The sequence below is a fragment of the Pipra filicauda genome, unplaced genomic scaffold (assembly GCF_003945595.2).
Source record: "Pipra filicauda isolate LSUMZ 115617 unplaced genomic scaffold, ASM394559v2 scaffold234_size1211729_pilon, whole genome shotgun sequence".
In the NCBI taxonomy this organism is placed as follows: domain Eukaryota; kingdom Metazoa; phylum Chordata; class Aves; order Passeriformes; family Pipridae; genus Pipra; species Pipra filicauda.
The window spans coordinates 18,389-37,855 of record NW_024104348.1 but is presented as its reverse complement, the minus strand read 5'-3'; the positions used below and the strand labels follow the sequence as shown (position 1 = coordinate 37,855).

Here is a 19,467-nt window from a genome sequence, read left to right as displayed (position 1 = left end):
GACAAACAAAAAACCCACCCCAGCAGAAAGCCCCCACAAAACCCAAAAGCACACCCAGCCCCAAACAAGACACACAAACTGCAGAAAGAAGCAGAATACCAAGTAATAGCTTTCTTGTGAGATGGGGATAAGCAGACATTAGAATCACTCAGGAGTTTGTAGTTCATTAGGATTTAGAAGTATTTGTAATATGTAAACCATTATCACTTACTTTCTCTTCAAAGCCAGTCACTTTTAGGTATAAATATTGTGTTTTTTTTCCTCTGGTCCAATTCCACAACATGCGGGGCAAAGAGGAAGGTAGCAAAATAAACAGATAAGCTCTATACATAGGTTACAGACTTGCTTTTTGAAGTTTTCACCAACATATTTTTTCCTCTTGCAAATATATGTGTAAATATTTTACCAAATATTGGGGGAATTTTCTATGGTAATGAACAAACAACACAAAAAAAATAATCAAGACACTGTGGTTATGTGGATTAAAAAAACACTGAATGACCAAAGGACAGTAAGTTCTCTCAGTTCTGTGCAAATTCCAATAAAAACCCACGAAAAGTTCAGTTTTCTTGAGTTTAATTGGAGCTTTATTACTTAAGCTGTGACTTCAGTCTTCACCTTCAGCAATTTGCAAAGAGGAGGCATACAAGAAAGGTTACAATATTTAATAGAAGGGACTCCCTACTGAACATGGGGAAAGGGGGCAACCCTAGGGCGGAACTGGGAGTGCCAATTTGTTCTGAAGTCTCATGTGAGGACTCCTGGAAAAAGCTGATTACTCGAGAGAAGGAAATAAATGTAGAAAGCAGAACCTGGGATTCAAGTAAGCTGGAACCAGAAAGAAACAAACACCAATGACAAAATGGGAACTATCGACCTGTCAGCCTCAGCTCTGTGCCTGGGAAGATCATGAAACAGATCCTCCTAGATGCTATGCTAAGGCACATGGAAAACGGGGGTGATTCAAGACAGCCAGCACAGCTTCACCGAGGACCAGTCCTGCCTGATAAACCTAGTGGCCTTCTGTGATGGAGTGACTACATCAGTGGACAAAGGAAGGGCTACAGATGGGATTTATCTGGACTTCTGTAAAGCCTTTAACAGAGTCCATCACATTATCCTTCTCTCTAAATTGGAGAGATGGATTCAATGGGTGGGACTGTTAGATGGATAAGAAATTGGTTGGATGGTCACATCCAGAGGGTAGTGGTCAATGGCTCAGAGTCCCGATGGACATCAGTGACAAGTTGTGTCTCTTAGGGGTCCATATTGGGACCAGTGTTATTTAATATCTTCATAAATGACATAGATGAAGGGTTTGAGTACACCCTCAGCAAATCTGCAGATGACACTAAGCTGAATGATGCACTTGACACACCTGAAGGATGGGATGCCATCCAGAAGGACCTGGACAAGCTCGCAAAGTGGGCCCATGGGAATCTCACAAGGTTTAACAAGGCCAAGTACAAGTTGCTGCACATGGGCTGAAGCAAGCCCTGATACCAATATAGGCTGGGCATGAACAGATCCAAGAGCAGCCCTGCTGAGAAGGACTTAGGAGTGCTGGTGGATGAGAAGCTGGATATGACCTGGCAGTGTGCACTGGCAGCCCAGAAAGCCAATTGTATCCTGGGCTGCATCAAAAGCAGCGTGGGCAGCAGGTTGAGGGAGGTGATTCTGCCCCTCTGCTGTGCTCTGGTGAGACCCCACCTAGAGCACTGCATCCACCTCTGGGGTCCTCAGCAAAGGAAGGATATCAACCCATTGGAATGAGTCCAGAGGAGGCCATCAATTAGAGGGATGGAGCACCTCTCCTTATGAGAAAAAGCTGAGAGAATTGGGATTGTTCAGCTTGGAAAAGAGAAGGCTTCAGAATGACCGAACTGTGGCCTTCCAGTACCTGAAGGGAACCTACAAGAGACATGGAGAGAGTCTATTTACAAGGGCAAGTAGCGACAACGCAAAGGAAAATGGCTTCAAACTGAAAGAGGGTAGGTTTAGATTAGATATTAGGAAGAAATTCTTTACTGTGAGGGTGGTGAGGCACTGGAACAGGTTGCCCAGAGACACTGTGGATGACCCATTCCTGGAAGTGTTCAAGGCCAGGCTGGATGGAGCTCTGAGCAATCTGGTCTAGTGGAAGGTGTCCCTGCCTTCGGCAGGGGAGTTGGAACTAGATGATCTTTGAGGTCCCTCCCAACTCAAGCCATTCTATGATTCTATGAAAATGCAAATCAACCAAGCAGAGTAAATCCAGACAGAACCCAAACGGTAACAGAGGCTGAATGAATAAATAAAGTCACTAGGATTAAACTGGATTTATGCTGCCATTCAGCTTCTTGAACAGCCACATAAAGCTGTAACTGACTGTGGCATGGTGGCTTCAGCCTCTGCTCCCTCGAAGCCACTATCCAACCAGGTAGAAAAATAAAGGTCTAATTCACTGGAAATTCTTTCATTTACAAAACTAATGGAATAGGGTTTGTTTTTATGCTTCTGCTTCAGCTTCTGATTTATCTTCAACTCCATTCTGCTCATCTTTCATTTCTGCATCTTCAGTGTGGCTGGTCTGAAGAGTAGCAGCTGACTAAAGGGGAGAAACAAAGAAAATATATTAATATAATTACAAAACTGCTAGCACAAACACTGTTTGATTCTCATCACTAGGAAACCTAGTCTCCCCTGCAAGACTGAATTCATATAGTAGGAGCTTCAGCCAAGAGAAATTAAAAGTTTCTTTTTCATTTTTCATGCAACTAAGAAACCAGATGCTGTTTAGAAGAGGTTGAGATATAATATTGATATTAGGTGGTTATGATTCATAATGCCTGCACACGCTTGCCATACAACACTTTCTTAGAAAAGTCTTAACTAAAATTCATTTACAAAGCTTCTGCACATAACTGCTTTTGTCCTGCTTCAATATCAATGTGATTAATTTTTAGCCTACCCCCACCCCCCCAGTCTGTATGAGGTACACTTGGGCTCAGCATGTAAAGATCTTCGTTGGACAACTTCGTTTCATGAAGAGTGACTTCAACTCAACAACAGTGATTTGGATGTCATCTGTAAGAGCTTAGTTGGAAGAAAATATGATCTGACAAGGTGGCTGCTCTAAAGCCCTCTCCTTGCTGCATCTTCCAGTCCACATAAAGGTAGAAGGCAGAGAGCCATGTGGCAGGGGTCCAAGGTTAGGCTTTTCAATAGGACATAACCAGCACATCCTAGCCTTGCAATAATTTTCAAACACAGTAAAGGGAGGTAAAAATGTCTTGGTCTTTTTATCTCAAAAACTAGTGCAATGAAACTGCTATTCCACCTGCCAGCCTAGCACCTTGAACCATCTGTTTTATTATGATGTTGGCAGACAAAACCAAGCAAAGTCTTAAGCATGCAATGCTGGGAGAGGTGAATAGGAGGGGAAAAAGAGGCACAATCCTTTAATGTTACATCAACTTGGCTGCAACAAAAAACCAGTTAAAAGAACATCCAAGCATAAAAGGTCAACCTTTCATCCTTAGAAGGATTCTGTAAAGCACACAAGAACCAAGTCTTCTCTCCTCAGAAAACCTGTTAGCTAGCAATCCTGGGCTTAAAATAAGGTGACAAACATCCTGACCTTTAAAAATCCACACTTTACATATGTGAACTATTTGAATTCATGAAAGGAACTACTGATGCAAGAGTGGCTGGTGAATTCAACAGAGTGTAAGACATGCAGTATCAGGAATCTCAGAACTATGGTCCAAGCTACCCTCTTAGCAAATGGAAGATATCTGATAAACAAACCGACTTCCTCAGAACCCTGATGTTCTACTACCACCACTAATGGAGAAACTGCTGGAGCTAGAGTAAAGCAAAATTATAAATGCATTAACAGGAAAACAAGTTTTTCATGCAAGAAAACGACCTCAAGACTGACCTAGAGAGTAAGCATCCTTTACAGTTTACAGTTCCAGCAATCCCATTTCATATAAAATCATATCCATTTAAGGTAGGCCAGATGGCTTGGAGACAAAAAAACAATGCACATTCCCAAGATCAACTTACTTGTTGAGAAGAATTCACCAGGCCAATGGTATCCTGCCTCGTATCAGAAACAGTGTGGCCAGCAGGACCTGAGCAGTGATTGTCCACCTGTACTGGGCACTGCTGAGGCCACACCTCAAGTACTGTGTCCAGTTTTGGGCCCCTCACTTCAAGAAAGACATTCAGGTGCTGAAGCAAGTCCACAGAAGGGCAACAGAGCTGGGGAAGTGTCTGGAACACAAGTCTGATGAGGAGCAGCTGAGGGAACTGCAGGTGTATAGCCTGGAGAAAAGGAGGCTCTCTACAACTACCTGAAAGGAGGGTGTAGCAAGGTGTAGGTCAGCCAGGCTATGAGCGACAGGACAAGATGAAATGGCCCCAAATTGTGCCAGGGATGGCTCAGATTGGATATCAGGAAAAATTCCTTCACAGAAAGCCTAGGGCAATGCTTGAGTCACCATCCCTGGAGGTATTTAGGTGTAGATGTGACTCTTACGGACGTGGGTTAGTGGTGGACTTGGCAGTGTTAGGTTGTTGTTTGAGATCTTTCATTTACAGTCAGTAGGATTCCAACATAAAGGATTTTATGGCTTTAGGCTGATTCAACCCAAGCAGATAGGAAAACTGGAACTAAGTGCTATGTCTTTCCAGTATCCCAAACAGCCTGCAACGCAAAGATTGTGAGACTGCCTTTTGCCAAGAGTATTACGCTTGCTTCAGCAACCCACTCTTCCTCTCTCAACAGCAGATCTTGCTGTGTCCCACACCTAGAGGAGGAAGCAAGATTCCCAGCAGCTGTGCTAGCTGAAAGGAACCTTCACAACAGAGTCTGACAGCTGGCAATTAAACCCTGCCATTTCAAAAGTGAAGATGCCTAACAGTGAAATAATTCTAGTTTAGTTGCTGTATCTTTACCTTCCTGAGATTTTTTCATTAAAGCCTACGAAAACTAAGATACTGTGTGGCTTTACACCACTATATCTAGAAATACAAAATAGTTCCTTCCAAGTTCCAATAAGCAAGGACTGTTGACACCACGCTGCCTTAGCCAGAAAAAAAAAAAAAAAAGAGATGGTTGTGAAGTGTTTCATGTAGGAAATTGTCAGCTGACAGTCTGAGATGACTTAACTGTCAGGATACACTCATCTGAGGACACCAGGCCTCTGGAAAGACTCAGTGACACAGTTAACCACAGGTAATTAACATACCAACATCTAACAATTTTTTATATTCTCCATGCGTATTCTGGAAAGGTAGACACAAAGATCTGAGAAAATAACCTCACAAGATGCAAGCTTCTGCACTCCCCAATGTTACTGAGGCAATTTGAATATGATGTAAATCCCAGATTTATCTTAGAAGTTACAGGTCTACCTAGTCCTTCCGCACCATCAGATCTAAGGAAAAGAAACAACATTGTCTTAGGATATGTGATTTTCACTAGCAACTTGGAATGTTTCTTACTAGCTGATACAATCGTGTTATAACCCTGTATCCACATACTGCCATTATTAACTGAACTAGTATTTACTGAAATTCTAGTGAATGCTTATTATGAAAACCATCCATTCGTAGAATAATCAATCCATGACATTTGAAATGGAGACCATCAACCACTTCTTAATGTCTCCGTGAGAAGCAAGATGGTGCTCAGCACCATCTGTATGGCAGACATGAGGTCTCACTAGATAGGCCACCCAGGCACCAGAACAGCCTGTTCTTTAGAACAATTGGTTCAAGGAGAAAAGGTGCTTTTTTAACTGGAACATTATCATGTTTGTATCTCATCACTTCAATTGCTTTCTGATTAATACTGGTCTGTCGCAAATTCAGTTGAAATAAGTAAAAGCATTCTGTGCAGTGCTTGGTACTGCTAGCTTCTTGTTCAAACAAGATGGCCTCATAATTTTGACTGTTGGCTATTTTGAGTTCAACCTCTGCTTCCCAAATGAGTCTACTTGAGTATTCTCCTGCTATAATTATCTGTTCTAAGAAGTAAGCTGAATACCTAAACTACTGTTCCTTGTCTAACACGACACCACCTCTTGTAGTCTTCTGGAGCAGTGTTACTTACCTTTAAGTCTTTGTCTGCAAGCCTTTGGAACATGTTGGCGTACATCTTTTTCTCCTTCTCATGCTGCTCCCGTATTTTTTGCTGACAAGTTACCAGTTGCACTTTGGCAGCTTTGTTACTTGGATAAAGTTGTATCACTTTCTGGAAATCTCCTCGGGCCAACTCAAAGTCATTGACAGCCAAATGCGCTTCTCCACGCCGGAAGAGGCCTTTTTCATTGTTGCTATCCAATTCCAGTGCCTGCATTAAAAAAACAAAACCAAACCAGACACAAGAGCGATTTTTCTTTTATAAAACCTCAGAACACCAGAGACTGCTAGGAACTGGATCTTCTGATACAGACTCACGAGTCTTGTCAGGGCTTACTAGTAATGTAAGTAGAATACAGTAGAAGTTAGTACAAAGAGGAATGAATATAGTAGGCTATTTGACAGAGAACCAGCAAGTCTAAGACTTAGTCCTGGCTCTAATTCAGCTCTTTGAAAGATGTATGCCAACATGACTACCTTCACCAAGTGTTTCTAATTTCTAAACACTTGAATATTCTCCATGTAGCAGTGAGTTAGAAAAAGATGTGGACAGTAATTAAAAAAGTAATTGAAAATCTGTTAGGTATTTTTAGTGTATTCAGTACTATCCAAATGCCAGCTGATAAGAAAAGCCCAACACCACATGGCCTGTTGTTTGTCAGATTTCTAAAGCAGAAGATAAACTGCACAAGCAGTCTGACAGTTTAAGAATAAATAAATCGCTACTACCTTGTTGCAGTTTTCCAAAGCCTGTGAGTATTCCTTTAGCTTGAGATGGCACATAGCTAGATTAAGGTGGGCAGCAAGCCTCAAGCTTTTGGCTTTTGATTCCTCCTCATCAGAGAGTCCTGCTTCATGCTCCAGCCACGACACAATCTTTTTATACTGTAATGCTGCCCGCTTGTATTTTCCCTCCTGTAAACAAGGCAGTTCAATTATCACACAGCTCATCACAGTAACTTTTATATCCCTCTTGCCCCTTCTGCTTACCTTGAGCAATAGATCTGAAAAAAAAATTTGATCAGAAAATAACTTCTATCATCAAAAACATACTACTTCCGAAACCCACTCCTGCATAGGATCAGAATATCCTTAGGAATACCTACTGGTTCCCCACTAAAACTAGGGATATATGCCAGCATTGATACTTCACTCGGAACTCCCACCTTATATTCAACTTTTGATACAAAGAAAAAGGAAAATGGGGCATTTTTAGAATGTGTTATGAAGATAATGGGAAACTCTTTCTTTAGCTGGTTAAGTTGCTTGAAACAGCTTCTTCACAAATATCTACCCAAATGAATGTTGTTCATTCACAGCACTATCCCACAGCAGAAACTTAAATACTGTAACCTTGCTACGATTCCATGTATGCCCCAAAGTTATCTGTAGGTACAGCAAACAGCTTTAACAGAGAACTCCCTGCAGAGTCAGTTCTTTGGATAATCCAACTGAGTTTCTTTTTTTCAGACAACTTCCCCTCCAGTTCTCACTGTAAAATCTCACAGAATACCATGAACACCACTCAGAAATGACAGAAGCTGTAATCATCATTATCAATTCACGACATGGACTAAGAAATGCTATTATTACTTGGGGACTGTAACTCACCTTGAAGTACTGAGTGCCTCTCTCCTTCACAATGGAGCTTTGTTCCAACTTCTCATCTGTGTTCATTTCCCAAGACTCCTTAGCCTACCCCAAAAGGAATAGTTCAAGTCAACTTCAGTACAACAATACAACTTCTAAGGAAATCAAGTGGCTATGTTGCTTCCCATAGTGAGATAGAGATAGGTTTGGCTTTGCAGAGCTTTGCACTGCTGCTGGAAACCAGCCTAGAGCGCGAGAGACGGCGACGGACAGGGAACCAATAAGAATAAGGGCCATTTCAGCCAAGAGCTCCAGTGTGTCATCGTCTCTGGCAACAGTAGCCTCCTTATTTCAGATCACCATTCAAGGATTCCACTGTCCTTGTTTAAGCTGCACTCGCACTCCTCCCTCCACATCCAGGATCTCTTTGGGGTTTCATCTCTTGTTCCTACCTTTTCAAAGCTTTTGAGTTTCACTTCATACTGCAGCTCTGCATCTGGAGGGATCTGAAATTTCTCATTCCCAGTGCTTCCAAAGCCGTAGCTATAAGATGGGTGTGGGGTGGGGAGGGAGAAACAAACAAAGACAACAGTTCAGAACTGTCCATCCAGCTGTATTTTCTACATAGGAAGATGAAGACAAAACTCCATGCAAATCTGGGATGCCCACACATCATTATTACAAGACAAAGACTTCAAGAATTCTAGGTACGATTCTAAAATTAGCAAGCACAAGGTAGAAGAAAGCAAGAGAAACCTAGCATTGATTTCATTTAGCTCTTACCAGTTCCTATTATGTTTTTTTTTTTTTTAGCTTAGGTGAAGGAAAAGCAAGTTATCTCTCCAATAAAGAAAAAACCCAAACAAAACAACCAGCTTTCAAGTTATATGCATTTTGCTTTATATTCACGGTCTGAAACTGAGCGTTTCCTTCAGAGCACCTGTATTTTAGTACTATTCTTAGAAAAGCAAAGACAATGAATACTAAGATTAAGTGAACAGATGTACACTTAACACACTGCTAATGAACTGATAAACAGGGAATGCCTACAGAAAGGTTCTGTGAAGCAACTCCAGTAAGAAGCTGCATATTAGCAGAAAACCCTCAAGATAAGATTGCTTTGCTTTTCTGCTCTTATCAGGTTCAGTTCAAGTTTAAAAAACTTAATAAATACTGAAATTAAAATTAACATTTGATGAAAACAATCTGTGCAAATCCATTTCAGATGTGTTCTCACTGTAATGAGAAAATTCTGCTTATGTCTAGGACTATATATGCACTGTTATACAGTAAGTACTAACAAAGAGGGACCGCAAAAATCTAAGTTATAGAGCAACAATATTTTTTTAAATATTCACAGAGATCAACACTATAGAGATTTAAGTAAATCTTATTTCTTTTGTAGTGCTACTACTTCATTATGAAGTGGCAAAGCAATCTTAGCTTGATACTTCTCATACACCAGTTTTTACCACAGCACTGAAAAAACTGAAAAGTGTTATAACAAAGCACTTAATTCTTGCCAGATTCTTAGTATAGGCCCTTCAAGTATCAAAAGATCAGGGAAAGTGTACCTGGGTTTAAGATAGAACACGGATTCCTCCGATTTCTCCATTTTTTGAATTGCTTTCTCCAGACCGTGAGGAAGATCAAAGTTTTCACCTTCCCCAATCTCAAACCGCAATTCCCGCTTGTCAAAAACACGATCTCCGTATCGGCCTTCAAACTGGACTAGTAACAAAAAAATAGAACAACACAGATTGAAATCAGAATATATACATATACATATATATACGCACACACATATATATATGTGTATATATATATATGGTAATGGGAGAGGTAGCACAGGAGTACACTGGGAGTTCTATATAGGCAGGCAGAACATACAAAGTGCCAAAGCCTCCTTCTAAACAGTGATTTTTAACAGCTATCTATGCATGGTGGCTACTGGCAGGAAACAGAACTTCTGCTGTTAAATTTAATAATCCCTTTTTTCTGTTCATCTGTTTGTTTTTTCCACTCCAACAACAGGTCCCAGAATGATCCCCCTCTTGTTCCTCAGCAAATGGAAATACTTTAGTAGACTCATCAATCTTCTGTGATCAGATAAGCACTTTAACAGATTCAGTATCACTGGAAGAACACAGTTGCTGCTGGAAAATGTAAACCTTGCTAGAAATAAGAGAATGAAATCTTACTCTAGGTTGTTAAGTTACTTGATAAAAGAAAGAAAAGCCATGTATTCCTCTCTCTCAGGGCAAGGAGTTGTAGATTGTGAAACAGGTTTTGCCATCCCACATGGTAAACCCATTTACTATTTGTGTAACAACAAACTTACTCTCTACGAGTGCATCCTCATTGGGCTTGGAGTAGCCCTCCCCTTTTTTACGGATCCTCCGGATGATGCCACCATCTTCTTCATCAGTGAGGTCCTCCCCCTTGAACTCAAAAAGTTCTATCTGTGGAGGGAAGAAACATCTTGCATTTATTCTCACTACACCAATACAGTAACCCACAGAATTTGTTCTACAGTGATCTTTGAAACTACAGCTATGCAGGAAGTCACTATCTTAGTTAATGTCCTGTAAGATATGGGATAGCCAAGGCTCTGAAGATGATATTGGATGGAAACCAGTAGATCCTAGATGGAAACCTATTGAAGAATTTCAACTTTCAGGTTATATTCAGGCCTTTTCAGCTATTTTTTCTCCACCAATCTTGGTCTCCCAATACTAAAAATTAGATCCTTTAAATTAAAGGACTGTAAACCTGGCTTCTGAATAAAGCTTATATGAGCCACAATGCTTAGAGTTTACTTTAAAAAAAAAGATTCTATTGGCTTCTTTAATACTATTTTTGCCAATGTCTGTAAGCAAAACTATGGATAGTTGGTTTTGGTTGAGGTTTGATTTTTTTCTAATATGAGGGAAAATACCTTTTGAACACATTAAGGCAGGAGGAATTTACTCTCACTTGCCACTCTGCAGTGCTACCACACTGATCAGCCGTTCCACCTTCTTACTCTACAGTCAAGTAGAACCACCAGTAGTGTCACTGCATCCATGGGCCAAGGTTTTTAAGTAAGGCAAGGACAAAAGGAGCAGGACAATAAAACGAAGATGTAATTCTTATCCTTAATTCATGAATATACCCTTAATGTCATCAATGGTCAAATTGAGATCAACTTTAAAGTGCTTGGAATGGAGCTTTAACTGATTCCAAATGCTTGTTCTGAAACATTAAAACAAATTCAAGAATATATTTTCCAACTTCAGCCATTCCCTACCCATTTCTTCATCCTCCTACTCTTGTGCCACAGGACAGTAGTTTCAAAACTTCTGTGCATTCTCCCTTGCACGCCTGAACAGAGCCAGAGTTATCTTTTTACTTGTTACATTTTCCCTTCTAGTCTTGTACCATTTTGTATTGTGGGATCATTTCAGAAAAAAAAATACTTCCAGAAGAAGGATAAAACAAAAAACCATAATCTGACCCACCTTTAATCTAAACTCCCTGCTGCAATAAATTGTTTAGAATTTTTAAGAGCTAGTGTTAATGTAGGAAATAGCTATCCAGTCTGAATCTTCACATGCCCTCCCAAGTCTCTAATGTAAATCATAGTTTCATGTGGGAGTGCCATGATGAGATGGAAAAATAGTCTAGTTACAAAACATATTTGTTGTTGCTATGAAATGAATTAAAAGATATTTTGTATTCCATGTTTGAGTAAAACAATAGTAAAAACAGCACAAAAGAGCAAGCCATTATAATCAGAATTGTTTAGACTACCTCATTTAAAAAAAAAAAAAAAGTTCAGGGCTAATGCTGTGAAGGTTCCTCACACCGGACTTAAGATACCTGGAATGTAAAAGGAATTGAATATCCACCAACACAAAGAGTACTTCCACTTTTTATTTGATGGACACCTAGTAATGAATAATATTCTGGTCTTTCTCTTCAGTCTGTCTGAAAAATGTTAAGTCATTCCTGAACATTCTACTGATGGCCATACAGGTATATGTGTCCCTTTTGTTTCTCCCAAAACTGAACACCAGTATTCTATGGAATAATCTACCTATTTATACTGTTCTGCAAAAACAATCATGAGGAAATAAAAAAAAAAAAACAAAACCAAAACAACAAACCACCACCAGATCAAAAAAAAACCCAAATCATAGGATGTCCATTATTTCAGGTCATAAAGAAATGCTGATGAGATGACACACAAAATCTTTTCATTTAAGTTTTAGAGGGTGCTTTTTAAGGCAACTTGTACAAAATTTTGGTATGGTGTTAAGCAATTACAAAGGACCCATGCTGACATTGTTTCAAATAATAAAAAGGAAACATAGAAGCAAAACTAAAAAAGTGGAAACTTAAAAGACTAAGTGCCTGAGAGTCATACTAGTCAGAAATTACTTTTACCTAATAACACTTAGAAAAACTTTCTAGATCTAAGTTCCAAGCCACACCCCCGATCAGGACACACACAGCACTACATATTTGTTGCAGCCAGTCAGCTCCAGGCTGTTTTATTAGGGAAGCACAAAACCATCATAGGCAGCTTCAGTGCTTTTCTTTCTTTCTCCCTTTATTCCTTTAACATTACTGCTTAGGAAGGCATTAGGGGATATTAAGGATCATGAATGAAACACTGCTTACCCAGAAAATGATGGAGAGGTCAGACTGGCATCATTAAGAAAAACCCAGTGGGAAGTGAATAACCTGGATGACTACTTCAGATAGACTCAGTAATAGTCTCATGGACCAAATCCTGTCTTGCTTTGATTCATACTTTTATTTATCAAAACACTGGGTATTATCTCATTGCAGGGCAGTGAAAGCTTCTCTGCTTTGTACTGTCCATGCACATCCTGTGTACTCGTCCTAAGCCTTTAAGAATGCTCCATTGTGCTGCAAAGGTACAAGGTCTTGAGCTTTTAGCTTGTATTTGAATCATCAGCTCAGTGTTTTTTCTCTCCCCCTTATATCCTGTCCTGATTACACTTAGTATCACTAGCATACATGTGAAGCACACAGCACTCCAACCTGTAGTTTGATCCAATAAGTAAGCCATGAGAAACTTAAGATTTATACATAAGAAAATACTGTTTACCAATAGCTTTACAAGATACTATTTTTCAACAGCCAACTACAGAAATAATGGCATTAATTTTGATGTACTTAAAATGAGTAAGTTGTCATCCTTAGTGACAGTACCTATACTAGCACTATTTTTTTAATCCTTCTGCACAAAATACGTCTTTAATCCTATTACTCACTAGTCCATGGGAAAAAAAAAAAGAAATGCCAATAGACTGTCCAAATGCAATACAAATACAATATCCAACTATGTGAAGGTCAATGGCATCCTGGCTTGTATCAGAAACAGTGTGGCCAGCAGGACCAGGGCAGTGATCGTCCACCTGTACTGGGCATTGCTGAGGCCACACTTCAAATCCTGTGTCCAGTTTTGGGCCCCCCATTGCAAGAAAGACATTGAGGTGCTGGAGCATGTCCAGAGAAGGGCAACGAAGCTGGTGAAGGGTCTAGAGAGTAAGTTCTATAAGGAACAGCTGAGGAACTGCAGGTGGGTTCAGCCTGGAGAAAAGGAGGCTCAAGGGGTACCTTCTAGCACTCTCCAACCACCTGAAAGGAGGTTGTAGTGAGGTGGGGTCAGACTCTTCTCCCAAGTAACAAGTCCCAGGACAAGAGGAAATGGCCTCAAGGTGCATCAGGGGAGGTTTGGATTGGATATTTGCATTAGAACAGGCTGCCCAGGGAAGTGGTTGAGACACCTTCCTTGAAGGTATTTAGGTGTAGATGTGGTACTTGGGGACATGGTTTAGTGATGGACTTGGCAGTTTTAGGTTTAAACTGGACTAGATGGTCTTAAAGGTCTTTTCCAGCCTAAATAATTCTATGATTCTATGCATAATTTACCCTTCTTAACAGATGCTAATTGTTTCCAATAAAATCTAAATACTCCATGAGCTATTTTTACCTTTCTCAGATATTAGATAAAACATTCAATCTTTGAGCAATCATCGAGTTTTAAAACTTTCTGTATGCCCCCAACACAGGAGTCCATTCAATTGATTAAGTATTTTAGAGTAAAGTAATTTTAAAAATCCCACTTAAAAAGAATCTGCCTTCTTTCAGGTAGAATTTATTTTAAAGTAATTGTTGGAAAATTGAACTGTTTCAACAGTAGGAAAAATATATCCTCTCTGTTGAGACTGTCAGAGCATGCTTCAGAAACAGCTTTAGTATCATTCTCCATGGAAAAAATCAAACACAAGTCTCAGCATTCTGAGCAACCATTCTTGCTGTTGAAATAACACACAAGAGACAGCTGCTATTTCCACACTCTTTTGGGAAGAGGTTTGGGGGAGTGACTTAAAGATCAGCAGGAGACAAATTCTCTCCTCTCCTGGTGAGGTTAAGAGAAATAACTGGCTCCATTTCATTTTCTCAACTACTTCAGAGTCCATCCGCCCTCCCAGCCTGCTCTTTCCTACTGCAAATCATTCCATAACTAATATTAAAACTGAACATTGGAAACCATTCAAGTATTTTAAAAATGCCAAAAAAAAAGGAACCGAAGCTCTTGCAGATCAGTAGCAGCCAGACTAAAACTTTGCCCACACTACCCAAAATCGACCATATTGTTTTCTTTAGAAAACCTAACAATCCTTTCAAAACCCAGTTTTGAAAGCATATTGCATCACACATTTTCTACTGTAAAATATGACTTTTGCTTGTTTTTCAAGTGTACGGTTTTAATGACCGTCTCTCACTTACCTCAAAAATCAGTGTAGCATTGGGAGGTATCTTTGGGGGGCTCCCAGCTGAGCCATAGGCATATTCTGGTTTACATGTAATCCGGCAGATTTCACCAATCTTCATAGTCGCCACAGCAATGTCCCATGCTTTGATCACCTCACCTATACAAGTCAAATGTCAATCACATGATTGCAAGGCATACAAGAAAAGCACGATCAGCTGAAACTCAGGATCATCACTTTTAGTGTACAGAACCTAAGACAGCAGAAACACTGAAGGACTTGTGCTCACTCTCATCTACCTACATCAGTTTTAAGCCTAATCAAATTCTAAAGTTTCCTGGGACCCAAATTTCGCTATCTTTCTTCATTCCAGGTGTAGCAACTCTTTTCATAGAATCATAAAACGGGTTGGATTGGAAGGGACCTGAAAGGTCATCTAGTTCCAACCCTGCCAGGGGCAGAGACCCTGTGTTTCCTTCCTTAGAGAGAATACAAGTCATCTGAACACAGGCACAGGCTGAAGTGCTTGGCACAGTCTCAAGTGTGAGGAAGTAACAATAAACTCTTCAGAGAGGAAGGTCTCAGGGGTGAGAGATTGCCTGCTCGTGTTTTGAAAACAATCCAAACCAACAGCCTTTTCTCTCTGTACTTTATCAGTTGGCAAAGAGCAGCACTAGCGGTAACTAAAAGTTACAAACATTTGTAACAAAAAGGGGGAGGAAAATAGAAATAGTATTCCTTCCGAAGCCAAAAAGGAACAGAAGTTGTAACAAAATCCTCTTTTTCAAGCTCTCCTACTTGCTGCTCCTTTCAACTCGATCAAGCAGGCTGTTAATCCTGTATTAATAGGTACACTTAATATCTCAAATTTCAGTACAATGAATTAATCTCTTTTTTAAGAAAAGAGATAGTATCCATTTATTTAAAAGCAGCAGGGAAAATGTAATATGGAGGAATAAGATTTGCTGGAACAAGGATGCTTGGATTTTTGCATTCAAAAATAAAGGATTTTGATAATGAAGAGTTGCACTGCTCAAAGACTCATATTTGGGTTAATTTGGGAATTTTGTGGAAAAGGGAGTATATTTCATCATGCAGCAGCTGACAGCTGCTTCTGTGCACCCTGTCCCAGTATCTGGTCACAATTAAATACCCTTGGACTGGAGTCTGCCAAACCAAAAAAATCAACAAAAAAACAACCAACAAAATGCATACTCTGGCATATTTAACTACCCTTTGTCACTACACTTCAGGGCAGATTTGCCCCCCTGGGGTGCTTTGTCTGAGGCCTGTGAATCCTTCATCAGGCCTCAAGGGGCTACACAGTTTTCTCATTCAGAAAAATCTCAAAGACATTCTGACTGGGCCATTCTGAGAGAACAAAACCTGAAAACAAGATTAAGTAGTAACTTCAAAAGGTAAAGGAGGCTCACATGCCATGAAATCCTACCTCAATTATTAGCAAAAGTGATCAATACCAAACACAAGGTATTACCTTTCCCCAAGTCAAATGAAAACTTGTCTCTCCTGTCCAGACTGGAGTCAAATTTTGTGCCATCAAGAAGCCATCCTGTGTAATGGACAGTCACTTTATCACCTATCATTGGAGATTCTGTCCCACTGCCTTCTCTCTTAACAACCTGAGAAAAACATTAAGAAAACAGCATTAAGATCATGGAAACTAAGTCTGCCTATTGGACATTAAGTCCATTTACCTAGATGCATGCATTATCGTCTTCAGTAGATAAAGGATTTGGAGGTTTATTTCAGTTATCTGGAAATGGATTGATTATTCTGTCTGCAGATTAGCAGTGCTGCAAATGCAGAACCTCAAGATGGCTGTGCTGTGATACGAGAACTTAATTGGCAACAGTTGGCACCAGCTTACAGATCTCTGCATCTATAGTTAGCCATGTCACTTACCTTTGCTCAATTAGATTTTAAATGTTCTTGAAACTCAAACTGGTAAAGTATTAGGCAGGGGGTTTTTGCTTGATTCAAGTATTTGCCTCACCACCTTTCTATCATAACACCCCACTTCAGTGTTCTAGGCAGAGCATTTACACAAGAAAACAAGGTGGCTGTTTCCATACAAAATCTATACTAACATGTAATCTCAGATTACTTGAGTTAAACCAGGCAGTTTAACAAAGGTTAACAGAATCTCACCACATAGCAGGTTAGTTTTATCAGCTTACAGAGTAGTACTTAAAAATTATTATATTGCATTAATTTTGTCTCCCTGCAAATCTGACATGGATTGCCAGCACATCTCACATACAGCTGGCAAGGATCTGATCTTCTTCTCAAGAGGTTCCCCAGCACGCCTAGCAGGACCAGTATCAACTACATTTACACTATCCAAAAAGCAAGATTGGCCAACCTCTCTGATGTTCATTTGAAATTCACACAAAAATAGAGAATAGTAATGACATATCTCATAGGCAAGGAAGCGAAGCCTTGCCCATAACAGGATTCCTGAAGTTCAGATTTCAATTTTCTCCAATACCAATTGAAACCATCTAGCTCTGAGTCAAAGTTGTGCATTCCTTCAGCTAGGCAAAAATGGAGGACCCTATTTGCTTGGATCGTGGAGACCTGGAAAACATACTGTTCATACAAGATAAACATTTATTCAAGGCCACTTACTCAAAAGTATGGATTGGCATCTCTTCTTTAAAGAAAAGCTATACAAGTGTCATATTTCTACACCAATTACATTTTTCATTGAAGGAAGCAGACCCATGGGAGTCTCCTTCACAAATTTTAACTTCTTACAACCCACCACTGTCAAACTCCTACTTTGCCTCCCACCATCCCTGCAACTATACAACTGAAATGCCAGTACTCTCCATCCAAAGCCAAGGCAATGTCGGCAGTTTCTGTCAGACTCTTAACAAGCTGAAAGCACCTCACTGGATTCATAAAACAAAGAAAAAAATCCACAAATGAAGAAAATCCAGAAAAAAAAAATACTACCTGCTGTTTCCTAAGGTGAGAATGCTCAGTGTGAAAAAGGATGCCTGACCTCACACAGCACACCATCCCTTTACTCTGCACTGCATCATGCTACAGCAGCTATTAGCATGACAAAACTAATCTGTTGGTATCTCTTCCAAGGAAGTCGACAGTTCAAGAAACCACTCAGAGAGATAAGCAGAGACCTATGAAAAAAACCCTATGAATCTGGTAATCAACCTAATCTATGTAATGCTTATATATATATACAAAGTGGATCCAAACTACTTATTTTAAGGGAGCCAGTCTGAAAGGCTTTTGAAAAAGTAACTACATTTAACGCAAATTTACTAAGCTTTTCCCAATACCATATTCTTGCAGTGTCATACCACGGTACCCCATAGTAGTGAATACCTCTTTTTCATTATTTATACAGTATTATTCTTTTACAATTATTGCATTTTGAGGAGACTCAAGTTTCACTTTTTTCATAGACTCAATATGGTAACCCTATTTTCGGTAAGGTTTACATTTCCCTTTCATATGGAGAAACAGGATTTTCCAGTTCATATTGTGGATTTCAAATAGTTTATTTCTAAACTAAATACTTACACTAGAAATAGTGCAAGCACATTCAGCAGTATCGGGTAAAAACCTGTGGATAGTATTCTGATACAAAGCTAATGAACAAATAAGCACACTCCTGCAATCAGTGCAATGATAGCAGTACAAAATTGGTGTAGGTTTGTTCAGAGCTAGACCCCTAGTTTCAATGGGAGCATTCGGCACTCCAAAAATTACTAGCAAAATAAAATCCATGAAGGCTGGAGTTCACGACCTCTACAGTATTTTGCTTATCAATTCACCATCTCACCTTCTCTGTGGTTTTCACCACCTCAGTTATTTTGCTAGTATTTTTTACTCCCCTCCTTAAAAAAATTTGAAGTAAAAAAAAAAAAAGGCAAAAACCAAAGACGCCCCCCAAACACCTGCTGCTTCATCATCTAAAGTAGGTACTGCATGGATTAGGCAGACGATCACTGCCTTCCACCGTGCTCAAGGGACCGGAGCTGTGGGAGACCCACCGGCACCTTCTGGGCAACCGTGCAGACGAGAACTCTGACCTGATTATTGTGCTATGTGCAAAAAACAGAAATTCTCACCAAAGCATGCTAGCAGGAAAGATGGGAAAGAGTATAGAAGACAAAATCTAGTCTGGTCTCAGCTACCCCTCCTGAATGGAAGACGGCACCTCTATGACGAACCTAAAATTTAAAGCCAGAGGGCTCTAAAGGTTAAGACCAGAATTTTGCCTTTCCTGTGGCGTCACTTTTTTCTTCTGAATACTGAAATTTTACTGCGATCGAATAACGCTACTAAGGATCGTTACAGGTTTTAGCAGAGACTGAGGAAGTTTCTAGAGATATGGAAAGAGGCGACGTCTGACAGAGGAAGTTCGCGCAACTCCCCCTCACGGTATAAATTCTGCTGCCCTTATCGCCTGGCTTCCCAGTTTACAAAGGGGAGCAGCCGCTCCGCCGGAATGCGCGGCACCGCCGGAGACCTGCCCGGCCGCCCGCCAAGCGGCACCGCGGGGCAGCGGCACCGAGGGGCGGCCGCCCCGCTCCGCTGCTGCCGCCGTGCCCGCCCGCACCGCGCACCCCCGGGCCTGGGGGGCGGCCGTGCCCCGACGGAGAGCGCCGTGCCCGGAGCTCAAAGAGCTGAGGGCGGCACGGCCGGGCACCGGCGGGGACCTGCACTGAGTCCACGTGCCCGGCCCGGGCTCCATCTTTAATTCCCAGCCCCAAACACGTGCTGGCGGGGGGCGGACCCGGACCCCCAAAACCTGCCGTGCGGGCATAGCCCTGCCATGCGAGCCGGGCAGTGAGCCCGGCCCGGCCCTCCCATCCTTAATCACACCCCGCAGACCCGGGGAATAGCTCGAATAAAGCAGGAAAGCGCCTCTCCCCTGCACAGTCGTGTCCGTCCCCCCCTC

General features: G+C 40.8%; 1 protein-coding gene across 1 annotated transcript in view; it reads right to left on the bottom strand.

Annotated features, from left to right (window-relative positions):
• Positions 1–1,669: 1,669 nt before the first annotated feature.
• The window catches only part of FKBP4 (FKBP prolyl isomerase 4), an 18,423-nt gene continuing 625 nt past the window's right edge, over positions 1,670–19,467 (bottom strand). The window contains exons 2-10 of the mRNA XM_027722115.2: positions 16,009–16,153; positions 14,530–14,672; positions 10,064–10,184; positions 9,297–9,453; positions 8,175–8,265; positions 7,744–7,827; positions 6,862–7,047; positions 6,104–6,343; positions 1,670–2,587 (exon numbers count right to left, since the gene is read on the bottom strand). Coding sequence (XP_027577916.1) covers positions 2,489–2,587; positions 6,104–6,343; positions 6,862–7,047; positions 7,744–7,827; positions 8,175–8,265; positions 9,297–9,453; positions 10,064–10,184; positions 14,530–14,672; positions 16,009–16,153 — 1,266 coding nt within the window. The 3' untranslated portion in view covers positions 1,670–2,488. The remainder of the gene's footprint in view (positions 2,588–6,103; positions 6,344–6,861; positions 7,048–7,743; positions 7,828–8,174; positions 8,266–9,296; positions 9,454–10,063; positions 10,185–14,529; positions 14,673–16,008; positions 16,154–19,467) is intronic.